General features: G+C 36.5%; 1 protein-coding gene across 1 annotated transcript in view; it reads right to left on the minus strand.

Moving 5' to 3' along the window:
• The window catches only part of LOC135195212 (3'-5' exoribonuclease 1-like), a 156,016-nt gene that overhangs the window by 19,544 nt on the left and 113,483 nt on the right, over positions 1 to 22,989 (minus strand). Inside the window, exons 7-8 of the mRNA XM_064221494.1 lie at positions 11,725 to 11,808; positions 2,275 to 2,450 (exon numbers count right to left, since the gene is read on the minus strand). Of these exons, the coding sequence (XP_064077564.1) occupies positions 2,275 to 2,450; positions 11,725 to 11,808 (260 nt within the window). The remainder of the gene's footprint in view (positions 1 to 2,274; positions 2,451 to 11,724; positions 11,809 to 22,989) is intronic.

Consider the following 22,989-nt stretch of genomic DNA (forward strand, 5'->3'; position numbering starts at 1 on the left):
TAAAATTGTGTTTATTCCTTGTAAAATATGTTTTTTGTTAATATTTTCGGGTTTTGGAATGCATTAATACTATTTACATTATTCCTTATGGAAATTATTATGTTTCGGATATCGTAGGAGGTTCCGGAACGGATTATGTACGAAAACCAAGGTACCACTGTACTAGTATTTTAGATATGCTCTACGTACACATATAATCCTAAAAATCTAAATATTTCAAAATCATCTTATAACACAACAAAATATCTATAACATATACAGTAGGTACAGAATATCAGTGTTTTTATGCACAATACTGTGTACATCTATGATATAGACAAAAGACCCAAGACCTCTACCCAGGCATGTATCTCTTGGTTGTGCATGTTTTCTGTATGGTACAATTACGCTATTATATATTGCATCACTTTACGAAATATATCGTCCAGATCATTATGAGTGTTTTTAGAGGGGGTTTCAGTATTCATGGATTTTCGCTATTTGCAGGTGGATGTGGTAAGCATCCCCCGTGAATACTGAGGGATAACTGTAATTAGTTTTCTGATGGAAATGAAAGGCAGAAAATTTTTCACTGCCTGTAAACAGAAAGGTGCCAGGAGATCAGAATTTGATGTTCACTTATAAAGTGGTTTAAGCTCTGACATAGCAAAGGTGTATGCATTTCCGGGGAGAAGCTTATATAGCAAGCCAGAAATTTCATAATGAACTAAACCTAATGAATGACAGTGATTATTCATAAGCTTTGTTCTACTGTTGATAACAGAGTAATATATACTACTTTTGATAACAGTAATATATATGTGGAATATGCTGGCAAGACTATGTTTACATAGGGTGGATTTTAGGGGTGATTTCTATCATCCAAGTTTTTTGTGGTCTGGCAGTGGTCTAGGCCCAAAGGTACCATTTTAAAGAGTTTGGACTGTTCCCGCACCCTTCATGCCATGAAGTACAGGGTGAATACTTAACTTGTCCATTAGGTAATCAATGAATCATCCATACCTTAATGTACAAGAGAACTTCAATGCAATGTTTGGAGATGACTATGATTACTGAGTTCTGTGCCTCTGAAAAGTAGGCAGAAAAATAAATGAAAATGTCTGAAGATTAGTCAATATGTACTCAAGGGCTTGTCTCTCTTCGTAAGTGGCTTGTCCCTCTTCGTAAGTAGCACACATTTTCTTAATATGTACACAGATTACAAAGACATCATAGAGATGTCCATCATTCAAACACTGGCAATGGAATATTTCTTTGATCTGTAAGGAAAATCTGAATTACATCCTCGACACCCATACATATCAGTATGTTAATTATTAACAGGTTGGCTTCCCACACAGTAAAATTTACTGGTATACCAGTAAAATTTACTGGTATAGCTGAATTAAACAAGCATTCTTTAAATAAACCTTAGGTAGCAGTCAAGGAAATGCCTCAATGATGGATTGCTTAACAAAAAATTATATTTTCTAGTGAAAGGTCACTTGGAATTTTGAGGCGATTAATTTCTCCTTCAGCTATTAAATGAGATAAAATATGATGGTAATAGCTCTGCTATGCATCTTCTGTACTTAAATTCTATATGAACCCATCTCTACTATGACGATTGATTAAGAAATTTTGTAACTTATACATGCACGACTTTTTATACTTAAATACCAAGCCACTAATACCATTTAATACCGGCAGTCCCCCGTTATCGATGGCCTCAGTTATGGGCAATCTGGTTTAAAGGCATTTGTCAAGCGATGAAATGCGCCGATTTCTAGTTATAGGCACCAATAATACAGTATTGGTGCCAATACATATCTAACACAGGTGCCATTAACTGGTTATAGGTGCCGAAAAACCCTGAAAATAGCCGATTTTCAGTTATTGCGATATTCACTTATCATCAAGCTGTTGAAAGAACCCCCACCAATAACTAGGGACTGCCTGTACCAAAATTCGTATACTGTGCTAGGGAAATAATTGCCATCTGCCAGCCAGGACTTGGTATCAACCTAGTACATCTCTCTGGATAAGTGAATGTTGAATCAACTGACTATCGCTGTACCTAAACCAAAGGCACAGCTTCACACCCAGGCTTGGGTTGTAAAATGTCAAAACAAAACAAAAACAGAAAAAAAATTATAACCTAAAAGCCCTCCTTTTACCATATCTTATACAAAAATATTGGTATAAATTTCCCAAGTCCATCATCTAATACCAAATTTGAAAATATTCAGGGCAATTGCAAGCTATTAGAGGGGCCTTTTTAAACTTAATTCTTACCTCTGCTCTAAAGTTTTGGGCTTCTTGAAATTTATCTGCTCATTTACTCGCATGTTTGCACCATCCTCATGTAATTTTATCGTCACCCTAGCAATGTTCCGTGCATCATCCAACCCACAGTGAGGTTGTCCAATAAAAGTCATCCCAAGTTTTGTTAGCATACCCTGCAGATTCACCTACAAAACAATAACAAATAGTAAAAGCAACAGAAACAGACTATAGTATACTTAAAAAAATAACAGTAATCCAAATATCTATGATAACATGTCAAAGGATAACTACAGGATTCTGATACTACTGTTCATGGGTACTGTCAAGTGAACAATGTTATTCAATTCTCATACCATTCAGTACATATATGTATAGCATAAATAACAAAACAGTGCCACCGATTATGGCTCCATGTGAAATAAGTTCTTTACATATTCTTGGTATATTTAAGTATGAAATATCACTTTCCCTTGAATATCCGTATGTGAAGACCAAAACAATGCACATTAAGTTACAATTATACATACAGACCATAAAGAATTGTAGACTATCAGGTGGTCCTTAAAAAAAACTTTTTAAAAATATAATAAAACATTAACCCTCTTACGCCGATTGGACGTATTAAACGTCGAGTCAAAATGTCTCCCGTATGCCGATTGGACGTATCATACGTCGGCTCAAAAAAGTTTTTTTAAAAATTCGCGGAAAAATACTTATAGGGCCTACCAGCCGAAACTTTTGTATCACGCGGCCTTGGGGGATGCTGGGAGTTCACGGATCAAGGCGTTGTTTTGTTTACAATCGCTACGCAGGCGCGCAAGCGCGAATTTCTTTCTTATCGCACTAAAAAGTATCAGTGACACATCTCGGAAATTATTTCGTCACTTTGACATAATTATTGCACCATTTTAAATTATCCTTTACATGAAGTATTATATATGAAAATGTGCGCAATTTCATGCACAATACAACTAAAAAATACTCATGATTGTAGCTTTTATCAGTTTTGAAATATTTTCATATAAATAACGATAAGTGCAAAAATTTCAACCTTCGTCAACTTTGACTCTACAGAAATGGTCGAGAAACGCAATTGTAAGCTAAAACTCTACATTATAGTAATATTCAATCATTTTCCTTCATTTTGCAAACAAATTGGACGTCTCTAGCACAATATTTCGATTTATGGTGAATTTATGAAAAAACTTTTTCCTTACGTTCATGTGCGATAACTCTTCCGATAAATTTTTTCGTGCGATTGTCCTAATTTTTGCAGCACCCTTTTAAATTTGCCGTTACATAAAGTTTTATATATGGAAATGTGCGCAATTTCATGCACAATACAACAAAAAACAACCCATGGTTGTAGCTTTATCAGTTTTGAAATATTTTCATATAAATAACGTTAAGTGCAAAAATTTCAACTTTCGGTCAACTTTGACTCTACCGAAATGGTCGAAAAACGCAATTGTAAGCTAAAACTCTTATATTCTAGTAATATTCAATCATTTACCTTCATTTTTCAACGACTTGGAAGTCTCTAGCACAAATATTTCGATTTATGGTGAATTTATGAAAAAAAAAAAACATTACTCGTTGCGAGCGGTAACTTCCGAAAAAATCAGAATTTTTTTGTGCGATTGTCGAAAATGTTTGACACCATTTGAAAATAGCTGTTACATAAAGTTTTATATATGAAAAATGTGCGTAATTTCATGTAGAATACAACTAAAAATGATTGAAGGTTGTAGTTTTTCTCTTTCTTCGAAATATTTGCATATAAATCACGATAAATAGAAAAAAAAAACCACGTACTTCGGTCAAATTTGACTCTACCGAAATAGTTGAAAAACGCAATTGTAAGCTAAACTCTTACGGCCTACGTAGAATAATATTCTGTCATTTTTCTTCTTCATTTTGAAACAAATTTGAAAGTCTCTAAAACAATAGTTGTGATTTATGGTGAATTTTTGAAAAATATATTTACCTTCACTACGCGCGCCGATTCGCGGCCGCAAGTCTCCGAAATACGTACATGGCATTATCCTAATGTTTGCTCCTTTTCATATTAGCCTTTTTATAGAGTTTCATATATCAAAATGTGTGCAAATTCATGAGAATACAATAAAAAATAATGAAGGTTGTAGCTTTTTCCATCTTCAAAAGAAAATATGTCCATATAAAAAAACTATATATATTAAAATTTCGACATTCGGTCAAATTTAAACTCGTCCGAAATGGTCGAAATCTGCAATTCTAATCTAAAACTCTTACAGTATCGTAATATTCAATCATTTGTCTTAATTTTGAAACAAATTGGAAGTCTCTAAAACATTATTTAGAATTACGGTGAATTTTTGAAAATAACATTTTTTTACGTCCGCTCGTTACGAATTCGTACATCATTTTGTGATAATATTTTTCCGGTGTTGCTTTTATTGTTTTACAATGTATTATATATCAAAATGATTGCAATTTAGTGTACAATACAACGCAAAAAAAAGTAACTGGTTAGCTTTGACCGTTTTCTGCACAGCGTGATTTGAATACAATTATGTATGAAATTTTTTTTTTTCGCTACCATATATCGCATTATTTACATATGATAATGATTTTATTTTTTTCAGTTCTGATGGTTGCATTCTAAACTTCAGGCAATGACAAAAAAAGGAGCCAAAAATGACTCTTAATCTTCAAAAGTACCGCGCTGTAATTTTTGAAAAAATTATTTTTTCACATTCCGCGCTCACTCCAAACCAGGCCCGGCATACGGGAGACGTTTTGATTTTTAGGGCTCCGGCGTAAGAGGGTTTATTGATATGAAGTACACTTTAATATATTCCATGTAGAATACAACAAAAAATAATTGAAGGTTGTAGCTTTTCTCATTTTTGAAATATTTGCATATAAATCACGATAAATAGAAAAAAACCATGTTCGGTCAAATTTGACTACCGAAATGGTAAAAAAACGCAATTGTAAGCTAGAACTCTTACAGTCTAGTAATATTCAGTCATTTATCTTAATTTTGAAACAAATTAGAAGTCTCTAGCACAGTATTTAGATTTTTGGAGAATTTTTGAAAAAACTTTTTCCTTCCCTCCGTGCGCGGATTCTCCGCCGCAAATCTCCGAAATGCGTACGTCGCATTCTCGTAATATTTGCTCCATTTCATATTAGGCGTCGTTTCATAGTGTTTTATATATGAAAATGTGTGCAATTTTATGTAGAATACAAAAAAAAATAATTGAAGGTTGTAGTTTTTCTCATTTTCGAAATATTTGGATATAAAAAAATATATATAAAAAATTCGACATTCGGTCAAATTTAACTCGTCCGAAATGGTCGAAAATTGCAATTGAAAGTTAAAACTCTTACAGTACAGTAACATTCAATCATTTATCTTCATTTTGAAACAAATTAGAAGTCTCTAGAATAATATTTAGATTTATGGTGAATTTTTGAAAAAAAAAAAAATTTTTTTACGTCCGCACGTTACGATTCATGCATCATTTTGTGATAATATTTTCTCTGTGTTGCTTTGATCGTTTTACAATGTATTATATACCAAAATGATCGCAATTTAGTGTACAATACAATGAAAAAACATTAACTCGTTAGCTTTAACCGTTTTGCTCACTGCACGATTTGAATACAATTATATATGAAATTTTGTTTTCGCGCTATCATATATCCCATCATTTATATATGATAATGATATTTTTTTTCATTTCTGATGGTTGCATACTAAACTTCACCCAATGACAAAAAAAGGAGCCAAAAATGAACTCTTAACCTTGAAAACTAAGAGTGCTGTGATTTTTTGAAAAAAACATTTTTTCCGCTTCGGCGCTCACTCCCAGACCCTGCCGGCATACGGGAGACGATTTTTATTATACCCCTTCGGCGTTAAAGAGTTAATAAATCATGATTATTATGAATTTCATATTCCTTTTAGGGTATTAATTAACCAAAACTATGTTATTTATCATAAATGAAGATCCCTTTGCTCAAAGATCGTAGCCTGGGGCACAGTGTGACTTGTGCATCAGGCAAGATGGGGGCGTTCCTTACTACACACCCCTCCCTCCCTCTCTTCACTAACTACGCTAATATCGCGTATAATATGATATTCTGTAATCGTATTAGAGCGAATTTTCTTCGTTTGTATGTTAGCGAGATGTTTTGCTTGTCTTTTCCTCACTGGCATGGTGAAATTCTTACCGAAACAAAGATAAACATACGTAAAAGCAAGTGAATTTCAGAGATGAACCTCGAACGTGTACACCACAAGAGGTTTCTCCTCGCACTGAAAGGTGGTTGGTACTTGGTAGCTGACTTCCCTCCTGCGACTCATGGAATCTCTACAGATGCCATTGCTCACAATTTCTTTGACAATAATTATAAAAATTTACGATAACAGAAGAAATATTGCATTTCCTTGTACGGATTAATGTTTTTGGCTTATTGAGTTACGTTTACTAATTACCCTGTAACTACGAAAGTAAGAGGAATTTTGACGAAATACTTCATATACGTATATATTCTCCATTGCCATTCGAAGCTCCATGAATTTTTTCATGACTATTTTTCGCCCTATACCCCCATATACTATATGGGTTCCGGCCGGCCCCCCTTAACCCTTTAACGCCGATTGGACGTATTAAACGTTGATATATATTGTCTGTTGGGTGCCGATTGGACGTATGGAACGTCGATATAAAAGTTTTTTTTAAAAATTCACGGAAAAATAGTTATAGGCCTACTAGGTGAAAACTTTTGAATCACGCGCCTTGGGGGATGCTGGGAGCTCACGGATCAAGGCGCTGTTTTGTTTACAATCGTTACGCAGGCGCGCAAGCGTGAATTTCTTTCTTCTCGCACTAAAAAGCATCAGCGACACATCTCAGAAATTATTTCGTCACTTTGACATAATTTTTGTACCATTTTATATTAGCTGTTACATGGAGTATTATATATGAAAATGTGCGCAATTTCATGTAGAATACAACAACAAACAACTCATGGTTGTAGCTTTTATCAGTTTTGAAATATTTCCATATAAATAACAATGTGTGAAATTTCAACCTTCGGTCAACTTTGACTCTACCGAAATGGTCGAAAAATGCAATTGTAAACGAAAACTCTTATATTCTAGTAATATTCAATTATTTACCTATATTTTGCAACAAATTGGAAGTCTCTAGCACAATATTTCGATTTATGGTGAATTTATGAAAAAAAACTTTTTCCTTACATCCGCGCAGTAACTCTTCCGAAAAAATCATAAATTTTTTCGTCCGATTGTCGTAATGTTTGCACCATTTTAAATTAGCCGTTACATAAAGTTTTATATATGGAAATGTGTGCAATTTCATGTAGAATACAACAAAAAACAACCCATGGTTGTAGCTTTTATCAGTTTTGAAATATTTTCATATAAATAATGATGTGCCAAAATATCAACCTTCGGTCAACTTTGACTCAACCAAAATGGTCAAAAACGCAATTGTAAGGTAAAACTCTTACATTCAGGTAATACTCAATCATTTACCTTTATTTTGCAACAAATTGGAAGTCTCTAGTACAATATTTTGATTTATGGTGAATTTATGAAAAAAATACATTTTCCTTACGTCCGCACGGTAACTCTTCCGAAAAAAATCAGAAATTTTTTCGTCCGATTGTCGTAATGTTTGCACCATTTTAAATTAGCTGTTAAATAAAGTTTTATATGTGAAAATGTGCGCAATTTTATGCAGAATACAACAAAAACAACCCATTGTTGTAGCTTTTATCAGTTTTGAAATGTTTTCATATAAATAATGATAAGTGCCAAAATTTCAACCTTCGGTCAACTTTGACTAGACCAAAATGGTCAAAAAACGCAATTGTAAGCTAAAACTATTACACTTTAGTAATATTAAATCATTTACCTTTATTTTGCAACAAGTTGGAAGTCTCTAACACAATATTTCGATTTATGGTGAATTTATGAAATAAACTTTTTCTTTACGTCTGCACGGTAACTCTTCCAAAAAAATCATAAATTTTTTCGCCCGATTGTCGTAATGTTTGCACCATTTTAAATTAGCCGTTACATAAAGTTTTATATATGAAAATGTGTTCAATTTCATGTAGAATACAACAAAAAACCACCCATGGTTGTAGCTTTTATCAGTTTTGAAATATTTTCATATAAATAACAATATAAAAAAATTTGTCCTTTGGTCAACTTTAACTCAACCGAAATGGTCGAAAACTGCAATTGTAAGCTACAACACTGACAGTCCAGTAATATTCAATCAATTACCTTCATTTTGCGACAAACGGGAAGTCTCTAGCACAATATTTCGATTTATAGTGAATTTTTGAAAACTAGCTTTTTTTTACGTCCGCGCGTTACAAATTCATGTATCATTTTGTGATAATATTTTCTCTATGTTGACTTGATCGTTTTACAATGTGTTATATACCAAAATGATCACAATTTAGTGTACAATACAACGAAAAAAAAATTAATTCGTTATCTTTAACTGTTTTGCTCACAGAGCAATTTGTATACAATTATATATGAAATTTATTTTTCGTGCTGTCATATATCCCAATATTTATATATGATAATGATTTTTTTTCTCATTTCTGATGGTTGCATACTAAACTTCAGGCAATGACAAAAAAGGAGCCAAAAAATGAACTCTTAATCTTGAAAAATAAGCGTGCTTTGTTTTAAAAAAAAAATTTTCCCCTTCAGCGCTCACTCTCGAACGCCGCCGGCATACGGGAGACGATTTTTAAAATACCGCTTCGGCGTTTAAGGGTTAATATAAACAAACAACAAGGCCTATTTAAAAAAAAATTTACAAAATAAGCATGAACTGTTTATGGAGTCACTGAAAATACACTGTCATTAACACTGAACATACACATTGTAATTTCTTGACAATTTGCACCTTTATCATGAATATATACTTAACTGCTCTAAAAGGCAAAAATACAAATAAAAGAGCACAGGTGTGGATGGATGTGCAGAGTAAATATCAAACTAATCATCTTAAAGAATTCTTGTACAGCTCGTCTCAGCCAGAATAATGGTAATTGGCACAGTGATGGCATATAAAGGACTCAGGACAAGAGGGCTTCATCTCCTGTCCTACAATTACCACCTCGGCTTTTTTCTTCATCCTACTTGCACAGATATGACAACTGTGTGTATGTCAGCTATTTTCCTCATTACACTGATCTGTCAAAGAGTTCTCTTGTCCCCAAATACTGCATCATCACAACAACTTTAAAGCTAAGTACATAAATTTAAGACCTAGTGAAAACTTTTAGTTCCTTAGTTTTAACAAGGGGGCTTATATTTGTTAAAATTAGGAACCAGTAGGTCTCTTGCAACATGAGAAGTAAACATGAGATCACTATGCTATATATTTTTTGTGTGTGTCTGACAAAGTGATAATTAGCATTAATGCAATAATTTCAGAATTTTTTATTGAAACTCATTAGTCAATTACTTTTTTAACACAGGTTGATAATTTGAAGTTATGAAAAGGGTAAAGCAGGTCAGCCTAAATTCTTGTTTACGAAGCACAGCCATGAACTTAGTTTCCAGTCAAGCCTTGGTGCTTTGCTTACTAAAGGCCAGTATGTATTTCCTATATAGTATTTTACAATAAAACTAAATGGATTTTGTTATAGAAAGTTCCACAATTATCCCTATTCCCTAATATTGGGGGTCTTTTCAAGGGTTAAAGGAAATAAATTCATACAGATCTACTTCCAACAGTTAATACTCCACCAGTAGTGACATTACAGGTGTTTTAAAGATTGTTGTGATGAGCTTCATTTTCCAATGGGTATGTATAAGAAAATTACTTTTTCCTGATGATGAGCTTTGTCAAACAAATTAAAATCTTAAGAGACTGATCTATGTATATATAGTATATAAAAATGGAAGTATGTATGTATGTACGTATGTGTGTCTTTGTGCCACATATACTTTGACATGCAATGAGTAATTTTACCAAACTTGGTATACATTTAACTTAGTATCTGGGAAAGAATACTGTCGGGGTAAGACACCACTGGCACCAAAGGGGGATTGTGGGGAGGGGGGAGGGAAAGGAGTGAAAATAAAAATTGCAGAAAATGACAGATATTAGTGTATATCCCACAGATTTTAAGATTGTTGAGATAAAGTCACACTACCGATGTCCTTCAAGTCCAAGTTCAGCCCCAATAGGGAGGGGGTGAAAAGGGGTGGGAAGGGGATGACGTAAAAATAACAGACAATGATATATTAATGTCTAACTCATGGTTTTTGAGGTCCCTGAGATGAGTAGTGACACTCCTGATACCCATCTAACCAAAGTTCACCCCAATAGGGAGGGAGGGGTGAAAAGGGGTAGGAAGGGGATGACGTAAAAATAACAGGACCCCACAGGTATTAGTGCCTAATCCATAGTTTTCGAGGTTGCTGATATGAATAGTGACATTCCTGATGCCATTTAAGTCCAAGTTCAGGCCTGATAAGGGGTGGGAGGGGGGTTACATGTAAAATAACGAAAACGACAGATACTAGTGCCTAATCCATAGTTTTTGAGGCCACTGAGATGAATAGTGACACTTCCAATACCCTTTAAATCCAAGTTTACCCCAAATAGGAAAGGGGGGTGAGAAAGGGATGACATGAAAAAATATTTGTTATAAATGTTATTACTACTGTAATTACACTACCATTGAAATTTCTTACAGGTTACCAAAAGATAAAAGGTTGCTGTCAGCGCAACACAACTCTATGTTTGCATTTTCTCAGCTTGGATCGCATAGTTAAAAGTTTCTTTCATTGATTTCAAATTATTCCTCAAACAGGCAATTTTTTTATGAAGATATGCTAATAATATATATGGTAAAATGGTTTTACCTTTATTATCATTTTATTTAATAAAGTGAATCTTTATGTACGTTGGTGGTTAAGCTATAGCACCGAGGCAGAGGCTAGCCTACAGATACGCATCTTAGAACTCAAGGTTTGATCTTTGTATTGCAGTATAAGACGATCCTCAATTTTTAGGGGAGAATTTTAAGATTTAAAGGTCGTCTTATATGCGGAAATATACGATAAGTAATAATAAACAATAACGAATAACTAACTATTATGAAAAAACCTGAAAAAAGAAAAAAATTGTTTGCTGCAGCAGGGATGTTTGATTATGCTCCTGACCCTACAGTTCTGAAATCTGAAAAATTCCAAAAACCGAAACACATCTGGCCTTAAGGATTTTAGATAAAAAATTGTCTACCTGTTACTGCTAAATTTTGTCAGGGTATAAAGTTTATTAGAAATGTGATAATAAAGATGGCACCATGTCTAGTTTTAATACTCTACATCAATGGGTAACTTTAAATATATTCTTTGAAAACGGTAATATATGAAGATAGGCTCACTTTACTTACCCTTTCAGTATTGTAGAAGTTACAAAATGGCTTTTTTATATTTATCCAAGTTTTGGCCCAATGTGGATAAGGCACTTTTGATATCTGAAAAATAAAAATATAAACTTGAATTGCACACAAACCAATCAGTTCAGTAATGCACAAACATATCCTGTAACTGAAAACTTGAATCTTACTGTCACTTACACTACTGACCATATACAAGTCTAGTAATTACGTTAAATATTTGTTCTAGTTGTAATAATCTTAATCTTACAAGGATAATGTCAGCACTTAACTTGCTTTTCTATTTTGGAATATTTTCTGGCAGATAAAAGTCCTGAAACTACTTGTGAACTACAGTATTGCTGTTTAAAATATACTGCAACTTTTCATTACATATTTTAGCTTAAAAGACCCACATAAAAGCCAACCATCAAACAGAAAGAAGTAATGCACCACAGCAAAGAAACTTGATCATCCCTTATCACATAAACGAAAACTATCATAGAGGTTATTAATTAGTACTGTGCAGCCTTCATGGTAATTTTCAATTAGGAGAAAATAACCAATGTAGACCAGTAATTTTTCCAGATAATTACTCAACTAAATAAAGTGTGTTTGTAATTTGTATCGGCAGAAAATTTATCTTTAATTGTACATAAATATAAATTCATACTTTCCTGGGAATATAATTTCTTATCGGGGCAGGGTAATACAGCATGCCTTGTAAGGGACACTAAAGATGTTACTAATGGGCTTTTAAATGTTTCTTTGGCCACAGTTGCATTGCCTTCTGCCTTTACTTTCAATCTGTAACCTATTTCACTCAAATCTTTATCGTAAAAAATGAGACTCAGTGGACTCATTATGCTTTTGTAGCATATGCATGACATTAATAACTGGGAGTGAACTGCACCAAAATCCTTTAATTAAGACATATCCTGAATTTGCCTATCAAGGAAGCCTGCATGAACTGACTGAGCCAAGGTGGTTGTATTACCACTGACTGGCAGTATAGAAAGTACAGAAAGTGGAATTTCCTATCAAGGAAGCCTGCATGAACTGATGAGCAAAGGCAGTCGTATCATCACTACCTGGCAGCATTGAAAGTGCAGCTAGCGGAATTTCCCTATCAGGGAAGCCTTCATGAACTGACTGAGCCAGGTGGTTGTATCACCATTGCCTAGCAGTATAGAAAGTACAGCAAGTGGAATTTTCCTTTTAGATAAGCCTCCATCAACTGACTGACCCAAGGCAGTTGTAACACCATTTCCTAGCAGTATAGAAAGTACAGAAAGCAGAATTATCACCAGTGCCTGGCAGTATAAAAATTACAGTGAGCAAAATTTTCCTATCATGGAAGCCTGAACAAACTTCATGAGTCAATGCAGTTATATCACCACTGCCAGTTAGTATAGAAGTCCAGGATAAATCACTATCCCCTAGAGTCTAGAGGGTACAAACACTTCAGATGAGGTTGGGTGGACCCTATCAATACAGGATTACTGCTTGGGAAAGACAAGACTCATCTGAAATATCTTTCTCATGTAAAGCAGAAGACTGTCCCCAAAATCTTCCAGAACCAGAAGGGAAATTTGAGTGGCTATATCCACTTCATGTATGGCATCAGTGACTTTTCTTCCCAGGAGTTGAAGTGGTAGTTCTTAGAATCTAGGACCCACTGCTTTTGGAATATTGACCCAAATGTGGATTATGCTTGGAGAAGATATGGAAACACACTGCCATAGTTCTACTGGAATTATGTACAGTAGTCTTCTTCTTCCATACTCCTACTGAAACCTTCAACTCATACAGACAGCTTAAAAATGAGCTCTTTCATTATTTAAACTTGCTGCCAGGAGCATATTACATCTCACACGTGTTTAGAAAACTAATTAAATTCTCCTTTATTCCTTCAGGTGCTGGGTCATAAAAGGTAGTTATGAGCCACTTCCACAAGCGAAAAGCAGAGTGAGCAATTCGCTTAGTGTAGGTAATGTGTAAGTCCCATGTAATAATAATAGCCAAGTAGCAATAAACTGAACAAGTGTTCAATAAAAACTACCTAGTGTTAACTACCTATATCACTGTATAGGCAGTAAAAACTTCAAATTAACACAGGCCTACATGGCCACAAGCATGTGTCCATAGCATGATATAAGGAACATAATATGATCAATCAATGGGTCATACCCAAAAATTAGTAGTATAATGTATTAAAATACTAATTCACAATTACTCCTACATTGCTTTAAAGGATTTACTCATAAATGCTTCCTAACTCAATTAAGAAAAACTATGGTTATCCATACTATATATGTCAACACATTTCACAACCTTTGATTACCTGGTCTATTCCCAAGTAGCAAGTAAAGGTTATGTCGCTTGTTAGCTGCATTACTTGGTACATAATTAAAATCAATAATCATTGGAATTACCATAGCAAAAATATATTTATGTTATCAGCAACTCTAAGACTTTGTTTGGCAAAGCTCACCAATACAAAAAGGTACTCTAGTATGTATACCCTTAATTGCATTCTCTACTTACTAGTTGTTTGCAAAATCCTCATGTTTATGGATTATCATTTAAAATTCTGCCATTTGCCATCAGCAAGCTGATGTGTTGAGACATAATTAATCTCCTTGCACTCAAGATTCAAGTGTAAACACGTCGACAATCATACGTGCGAGAGGGATTGTTTCAACATCTGCTGGACGCTAATATCTCTCTCTCTCTCTCTCTCTAACATACACACAAAAACACACACTAACGATCCTTTTGATTATCCTTGCAAAATGTGAACAAAATTGACTTTCTTATCAACCTTTACCTCCTGTGACCATTTCAGTTTCCTCAAGTGGATCCAGTCTCTCTTCCCTCAATCACGGCAGGCTGCCCGCCATTTTCACCAAACAGTTCGTAAATAAAATTTTTAGATTGTAAATAGAAACAAAATTTTTCAAAAATTTTACTTCGTACAACACTGTTTTACAATAAGACCCCAAACTTATGCAAGGATAGGTTTCAGACCCCTTCGCATAAGGGGAGGTTTTGCATAAGTTTGGCACAGTCTCTAAAAATGCTACTAAGTGCTTACTTCTAGAATATGACACTAATCATGCTCCCTAACTATTAAGCTTACTTTTATATTAAAGTTATGTAATTTCATCTAAAAGCTAGTTTAATACATTAACCTTACAAAAGAAATAAATGGTTGACGAAAAAATAGTTACAGTAATTACTATGTACTCGGATTTTATATCGTATGTAAGATGCGACCCCTTAAAAATTAGCTCCAAAATTAGGGCTTCAAAAGTCGCATGATACGCGAGTATATACAGTAATGTACAGGTTGCAAACGGTTCAAGTGCCATTTCTTGTCACGTGAGAGAGATTTTGAACATCCTATAGACTGGAATTCAGCTAAAGTCGTTTTTAGAAGTTCATCAATGCATGACAGATTGTTAGTTGAAGGTTGCCTCACTAGTTCTTTTAGTAACATGAATATGAGCAATGGTCTTTTTAAGATGTACGTATTGTTGAAAAGTTTTATTCTTGATGATTTAAAAGTTAAACGAGTAGTTAGATATTTTACAAACAGATAGTTTTGTACTGTGATTTGAAGTAACTGCATATTTCCGCTAAGTATGTCTTTTGTTTTGAACAATGTTTATTTGCATACTTAAGTAGGTTGTTGACTTTATTTGAGGCCTCATGTTGCTTTCTTGTGTAAGTTGTTTTCTTAAAATTGTTCAGTACCCTGAAGATGATTTTGGAATAAAAGTTGAAAGTCTTGGTACCTCCTTTCATTTTCACGTGAAGATCTCTTATATACTTCACCCACGGGACCACTGTGGAATTGTAAGATGTATGTGTGTGTGTGTATGTATGGTATTTATATATAATATATATTATATATATATATATATATATATATATAATATTTATATATATATACATATACATTTATTATATATATATATATATATATTATATAGATATATAGTATATATATATATATATATATATATATATAACAGGATATCATATTATATATATATATATATATATAATCCTATATATATATATATATCATATATATATATATTATATATATATATATACTTACATCTAGATCATATATATATATAGGGGGTATATATATTACTATATATAATATATATATAATATACAGGCAGTTCCCCGGTTACGGACGGGGTCTGTTCCTTGAGAAACCCCCCTGTCAAAATACCCGAAATCGGCGTTACCGACGGGGGTTTCTGTTCCTTGAGACCGCCTTCGTAACCCATGAAAACGCGTCGTAAGCCGGAACGACGTTTGGAAATATGTCTTAAACTAATAAAAAGTTATAAAAACCTTACTTGTAATCCTTTGGTTACACTACATGTTGTTTCCTGTAGTTTTATGTACAACCTGGAGTTATTTTCATAAAAAAAATGCTGGTTCTTGAAGGTAAAAACTATTGTAATCCTCTGGTGACACTACATTCTTGAAGTTTTATGTACAACCTGGAGTGATTTTGCCAAATCTTGAGGGCTACAAGAACAGTTGATTACTATTTACGTATCATATAGACTATTTAAAGTAAACGTATCTTTAAATAGGCTTATATATTAGTATCAACAAAACATTTCCTGGCATGAGTCAGAGGCTGTTTAATGAAACTAACACTTCTCTGTCCTATCTGTTCAGAAAATAAACGTTACGTCAATCCCCGAGACCATTGTTGCCAAGACGTCTCTCTCTCTCTCTCTCTCTCTCTCTCTGATCAAATTACACTGGAACCTTGACATATGATTGCCCTAATATACATATGTTTTGAGATACAACAGAAAATTTGCGAAAATATATGCTTTGATATACAACAAAATATTTGAGATACGATTTTACGATGTGATAGTTGTATAGGCGACCGATAAATGGCGTTCAGTCTGTTTGTTGGTGCTGCATCGTTAACACGTCGTTGTTTAGTTCGTTGTATTTGTGCCTATTTTTGTGTTATTTTGTCTATTTTATTATTAACCATGGGTCTCAAAGCTAAAGACAAAGCAGGTGATAAGAAAAAACCCAAGAAAATTATTTCGATGGAAGCAAAACATGAAATTATAGCAAAGCATGAACGTGGCGTTCGTATCGTCGATTTGGCAAACGAGTATAGTCGAAATCCTTCTACAATATCCACGATCATCAAGCAGAAGGAAGCTATAAAAACCTTCCAAAGGCATCACCATTATTTCTAAACTACGAACTGATTAAAGAATATAAATAAAAATTAGTGTAGCAATGTTTTTTCATTTGTGTTTATTACATAGTTATTAGTGTACATACGTAAATAAAAAGAGAGCAAATCGTTCCCTGCCACCCTTCCCTACCTCCTCCCCCTGCTGGCCTCACGTCATCTTTCGTTGTGATAAGTAAAATTCCTTTCTTTTTTTTATTGTGTGTTATTACTCGTTTATTTGTGTATAAATTGTGTATATTATATGTAATTTAGCTGTGTTTAGGTGTGGTTTCATAGTGCTAGAAAGGATTAATACATATTACATTATTTTAAATGGGAAAAAATGCTTTGAGATACAACTGTTTTGATATACGACGATGGTAACGGAACAAATTAAATTCGTATGTCAAGGTTCCAGTGTACTGGATAATGTCTCTCTTTGGATACTTCGATTTTGCCAAATCTTGAGGGCTACAAGAACAGTTGATTACTATTTACGTATCATATAGACTGATTAAAGTAAACGTTATCTTAAATAGGCTTATATTATTAGTATCAACAAAAATTTACTGGCATGAGTCAGAGGCCGTTTAACGAAACGAACACTTCTCTGTCCTTAACTCGGAGCGTCGGAAGACGCTCTCTCTCTCTCTCTCTCTCTCTCTCTCTCTATACAGTGGTCCCCCCGTATTCGCGGGGGATGCGTACCAGACCCCCCCGCGAATAGTTAGAATCCGCGAATGTTTGGAACCCCTATAAAAACGCTAAAAACAGGCTAATTTGATAGTTAAAACTTAAGAAAAACCACTAAAAATTTTCATACTTGGTTTTTTTAATAGTTTTATCACAAAAAGTGCATTTTATGATGAAATTGATAACAAAAACCAGGAATTTGTGGATATTTCTTAGAAAAATACCGCGAATGCGCGAATTTTCCATGAATAATGCAGGGAAACGTTCCTGAGAGAAATCCGCGAATCCGAAGAACGCGAATACGGGGGGTCCACTGTATATATATATATATATATATTATTGTTCAAGATTTTAGCTAGAAACAAAGAAAGAAATAATCTTTAACCCAAGTTTAATGAATCTATACGAGTTGCCCCTTCGACTTTGGAGGAATCCATTCTCTTATTTCTTTTGAAAAGCTATCCTCTTCTCCCATTGGTGCTTGGAATTACCCCCTACAGAGCGACCTCTTTAAATGGCCTGGAAAATGGCAGCCCGCTCTCAGAAGACGCTCAGAAGACCACTGGCCCCTTACCAGACGCCGCTGCCCGCCCCCCCACCCTCCTGGGCCTGCTTTTCCATGCTTTGGGAAGCCCAAGTATGTTTTTATCAGTCCATAGTGTTGCGACTTAGAGAAGGAGACACCCAGCATCATCTAAAGGTACTGTACGGGAAATTCCATTTAAACCAGGGAATTGTTTTACCTTTGTCTGTATTTCAATTCATTCTCCAAGGCAACTTGTGCAGTGTTTCATTCCCCTTCGCCATCTGGGCTCAATTCTGTAATTACTTCCCTGTGATACTAGTAATACTCCCCTAGTGAATTTAAGCCATGAAATAGTTCCTGCTGTGTAAATTTCCCAGTCATTTCATTTCCCCCCTGAGTGGCCTTTGATTGAGAGAAAACGGTGAGTAAATTTTCCCCACGTGTGCCCTGCCTTATGCCTTGCCCCCTCTACTTGCAGACAAACGCTGTGCCTGGCTGTGGTAGAACTTGGAAGTCATTCGAAGCTTGCAATTTTGCTCTGTTGTTCAATTTTCCTAATCACGTGACCGGGCTTCCCCCACGTGTTTGGGTAGACTGAGAGAAGTTCTCCTGCCCTTGTTTCCTGGACCTCTGTAAATTTACGTAAATATAGTGCTTTTAAAATTAGAGTCCAGCTTTTATGTAAATTCCTCCCTCTTCAGTAATCCTGGCCTTATGCCTGGGAAGTTTAGTTTTCAACCCTTTTTTTTTCTTGTTCAAACCCCTCGTCCTTGAGTCAAGGCCTAAATTTTCAATGTAAATGTATTTTCTGGGAGGAGACGAGGTGGAATTTTGAATAATGGCGACCTTGCCAGGATTTCGTAATAGTTAAGCTAAAAATCACAAAAGAAACGAATCTGAATTCCTTAATATTTTTTATGAGCAAGCTAAGGCAAGGTTTCCAAATTCTCCACAACAAGAATAAGGTAAATTTTATTTTATTTTCTAGTATTTGTGTAGAATTAGTTATTCTAGTTAGGGATATATAAAATCTGACTGCCTTTGTAGCGATAGAAAAGAGACCACGTGTAGGCTGATAAACCCCAGATCGAGAGAGAAATTTTAATGTTATGTGCCATTGCATGAAGAACAAGAGGTTAGGGATTAAGTTTCAAAATGAAAATATCGTGAATTGCTGGTTAATCGCGAATCCCGCGTTGTAAAGGTATTTTCAGGTGTTATTTTTTTTTTATGTGAAACAACACGCGCTAGCTCTCTCTCTCTCTCTCTCTCTCTCTCTCTCTCTCTCTCTCTCTCTCTCTCTCTCTCTCTCTCTCATGTCTAAACGGGATAGGATCTTTAAATCCCACGGCCACGTGGCTAAACCTATCCCTGCTCTATCCATAGCAAAAGATAGATGAGTCAATAAGTCAGAAAAGGGAAAACAAAGTGTTAGCGTAAAACATTCTTAACGTTAGGATAAGCAAAATTAAAGGTAAACGTTTTCTTTCCGTTATTGTCTGTGCAGAAAGTAATCAAATAAGAGCAAATACTTTTGCATCTCGAACAAAGTCAGGTTACCCCGAGCGTAGTACCAGCACGGCCTTGAAAAACAATTGTGATTACTCAGTCCAGAGCAGTCTAGACAGGCCGCATGCGTCTAAATTCTCCGGTGTTTTAAGTTCGGGGACAGGAGAGGTTTAAGTTCGCGAGAGCAAGGCGTAAAAGAACTGAGGTGGGAAAAAGAGGTTATCCTGGGTCTTCTGAGCAAAGCTAGGTTCAAGGGATTTGCGTTGGTAGCAAAGAAAAAAATATATTTTATTAATTCCCGTCTTCATCCTCGAGACGATATCTATTAAAAAATAAATGAAAGGGAGATCCCATATCCATTTTTTTTATTATCAACTGTATTTGCCATGTTTTCACGTGAGGATTCCGTGAATTCCGTGACCAGATTTATTTTATTTATTTTTTTTTACAAACCCGTAATTGCGTTGAGTTTCCGCATTTACGTTCTTTATTTCCCACGCTTTCACGTGAGGATTCTGTGAATTTTTGACCAGATTTTTTTTTTTTACAAACCCGTAATTGCATTTACGTTCTTTATATCCCACGCTTTCACGTGAATATCCATGAATTCCGTGACCAGAGTTTCCGCATTTACGTTCTTTATTTCCCACACTTTCATGTGAGGATTCCGTGAATTCCGTGACCAGATTTTTTTTACAAACTCGTAATTGCGTTGAGTTTCCACATTTACGTTCTTTATTTCCCACGCTTTCACGTGAGGATTCCGTGAATTTGCGACCAGATTTTTATTTTTTCCTTTTACCTTACAAATCCGTACGGGCGTTGAATTTCCGCCTTAAAGACATCCTTTTGCTACCTTTTCACATGAGGATTCCGTGAATTTCGTGACTAAAATTTTATTTTCCCTTTTACCATACAAATACATATTGGCGTCAAGTTTCCGCCTCCACGAAATCCTTTTGCTACCTTTTCACATGAGGATTCCTTGAATTTCCAGGGTCTTTCGTTCTATTTTACGAAATTTATTAGCGAATCCATTACCGACGTTGAGTTCTCCGCTGAACTGTAAATTACAGAGATTCTACGGCGTGAGTTTTCCGCCGTGCTATTCTAGTAGTAACTGTGTTTGCAGGGATTTACGGACATCTTGCCAAGTCTGCGTCGAGCATTTCCGCATACCTCTGGTGACATTTGCTAATTTTGCAACCACTTTCCACCCTATTATTCTCAGGCTAGTATACTAGCGTTTTACGGCCGATGAGATGGCCAGTAACGCAGCACTGGAGGAGGCTAAGGCCTTCACAGAAGCTGGACGAGACCTGGGGCTGGAGAGCACAAAGCTAATCATTTGGGTGAATGATACGCTGAAGGAAGCAGCCCAAGAAAGAGCAGCTGAAAGGGCATTCCAAGCGGCTGAGAGAGAAGCGCAAGAACGAAGAGAAGCGGCTGAAAGTGAATTTCAAGCTGCTGAAAGAGAGAAAGAAAGGGCACATGAACTGGCTATGGTAGTCCAGAGTGCCACCCTGTCACCCCTGAGTCCCATGCCTCCTGTGCCCTCTCACCTCCACAGCATGGGCGACCTCATTAGGGCTTGGGATGATAATGAACCCGACACCTGGCTCGATCATGTCGAGCAGGTGTTCGGGAACTTCAATCCAACCATTCAGGAAGTGGCCCTCCTCCTTGGCAAGCATCTCGCTGGCAAAGGGCGGACTGCATTCAAGGCCCTTCCCCTGAATGAGCGACACGATCTCGCCCTCGTCCGAGAGGCAATCCTTGGGGCTTACAAATTGACCCCAGACCGGTGGAGGCGAAAATGTAGGACTATGTCCAAGGAGGCTAACCAGACGTGGACAGACTGGGCAGCCAAGAAGACACCAGCACTCCGTAGGTAGACAAAGGCCTCCAATGCAACCTCTGTTGAGGAGGTCTTAGAACTCTTTCAATTAGAAGACTTTCTTGCCTACGCCCCCCCTGATCTTGCCACCCACTTGGTGGACTAGGCCCCTAAGACTCTTGTGGAGTGCTGTAAATGGGCAGATGCCTATGACACCCACCATCCAGTGCAGAGTTCCTTAAAAAAGAAAATACGTCCTGCTCTCCCCCTCACTCCTGCTGCCACCTCTCAGCCTACCAAGCGCCCCAATAACCTTCCTTGGAAACCTGTGTTGGTGGGGGCATTGCAAAACAAACCAGGCCAACCCACCACCGAGCAGTGCCTCTCAAAGGTAGATACTCCTCAGCACGCTTCTGCCACTCCTCCAAATGGACTACCCAATCATAATAACAAAAACAATGGCCATTGGAAAAGAAACAACAGGCCCAGGCCTGATTTTAGCAAAAGTTTCTGTGACACATGCAGAGTCCATGGGCGGGATGCCCCAAAAAAGCTCCTGTTTCAGCCATTGCTATGGCCGTGACAAATCCATCCACTCTAGGCCCCCTGCTCAGGGCCCCATATTTATTGCACCTCCAAGAGGTTGCTATCCTACCCACCAGGTCCGAGCTTTCGACGACACTGGTGCGCAAGTCTCCATCATCCGAGAGGATAAAATTCCTTACGGAGCTAAGGTTGATAGGCATCAGTTTGTGACAATAGAGAGCCTCAACCATGTCAAAATGTTCCTACCTACTGTCCGGTTGAGAGTCACACGACCTCACTGTTCGAAGATATGTACCATGGCAGTAGCAAACTATATACCAGGAGGTTATGATGTCCTGCTAGGACAAGATTTTAAGTCTCCTAACTTTATACCGTATCAGGGCCACCGCCCTCACATAGCTACCAAGGACTACCTCTGCACAGCCAGTAGTGCCACTTGAACGTGCCAGGCAGTGCCAGGCTCCATCTCTCATGGATGTTGAGCCACGTTCGAGTCCTTCCACTGAGTCAGAAACGGCCTTAGTGCCAGTGCCAGGGCCAGACTCGAGTCTTCCTTCTGGAGCTCTAAGTCCCAGTCTCTCTCCCTCTGCTGCCTTGGGCCAACTACCCATGCCGGCAGCCAAGGAAGAGCCAATTCCAATAGGAATCCTCCAGGACACTCATGAACATAGTGGACATTCCACCAATGGTGCGGCCTCGCAGGCCGCCCCGGAGTCAGTCCTCCCCATGGGTAAGCCCATCCCGAATACCATTACCTCATCGAATCCCCCTCCGTCAGCAGCGAACCGGTCCCGGAGTAATGACTGCTGAATCCTATTTGGCCGAAGAACTCGGGGAACCGAGCCATGCAGCATTAGGCACGGGGACGAGTGCCAAGGCTCCAGTTGTCGCAGCAGCTGGAGCAGATGCCCCTTCGGAATCTTCAAA

The sequence above is a fragment of the Macrobrachium nipponense genome, chromosome 20 (assembly GCF_015104395.2).
Source record: "Macrobrachium nipponense isolate FS-2020 chromosome 20, ASM1510439v2, whole genome shotgun sequence".
NCBI lineage: Eukaryota > Metazoa > Arthropoda > Malacostraca > Decapoda > Palaemonidae > Macrobrachium > Macrobrachium nipponense.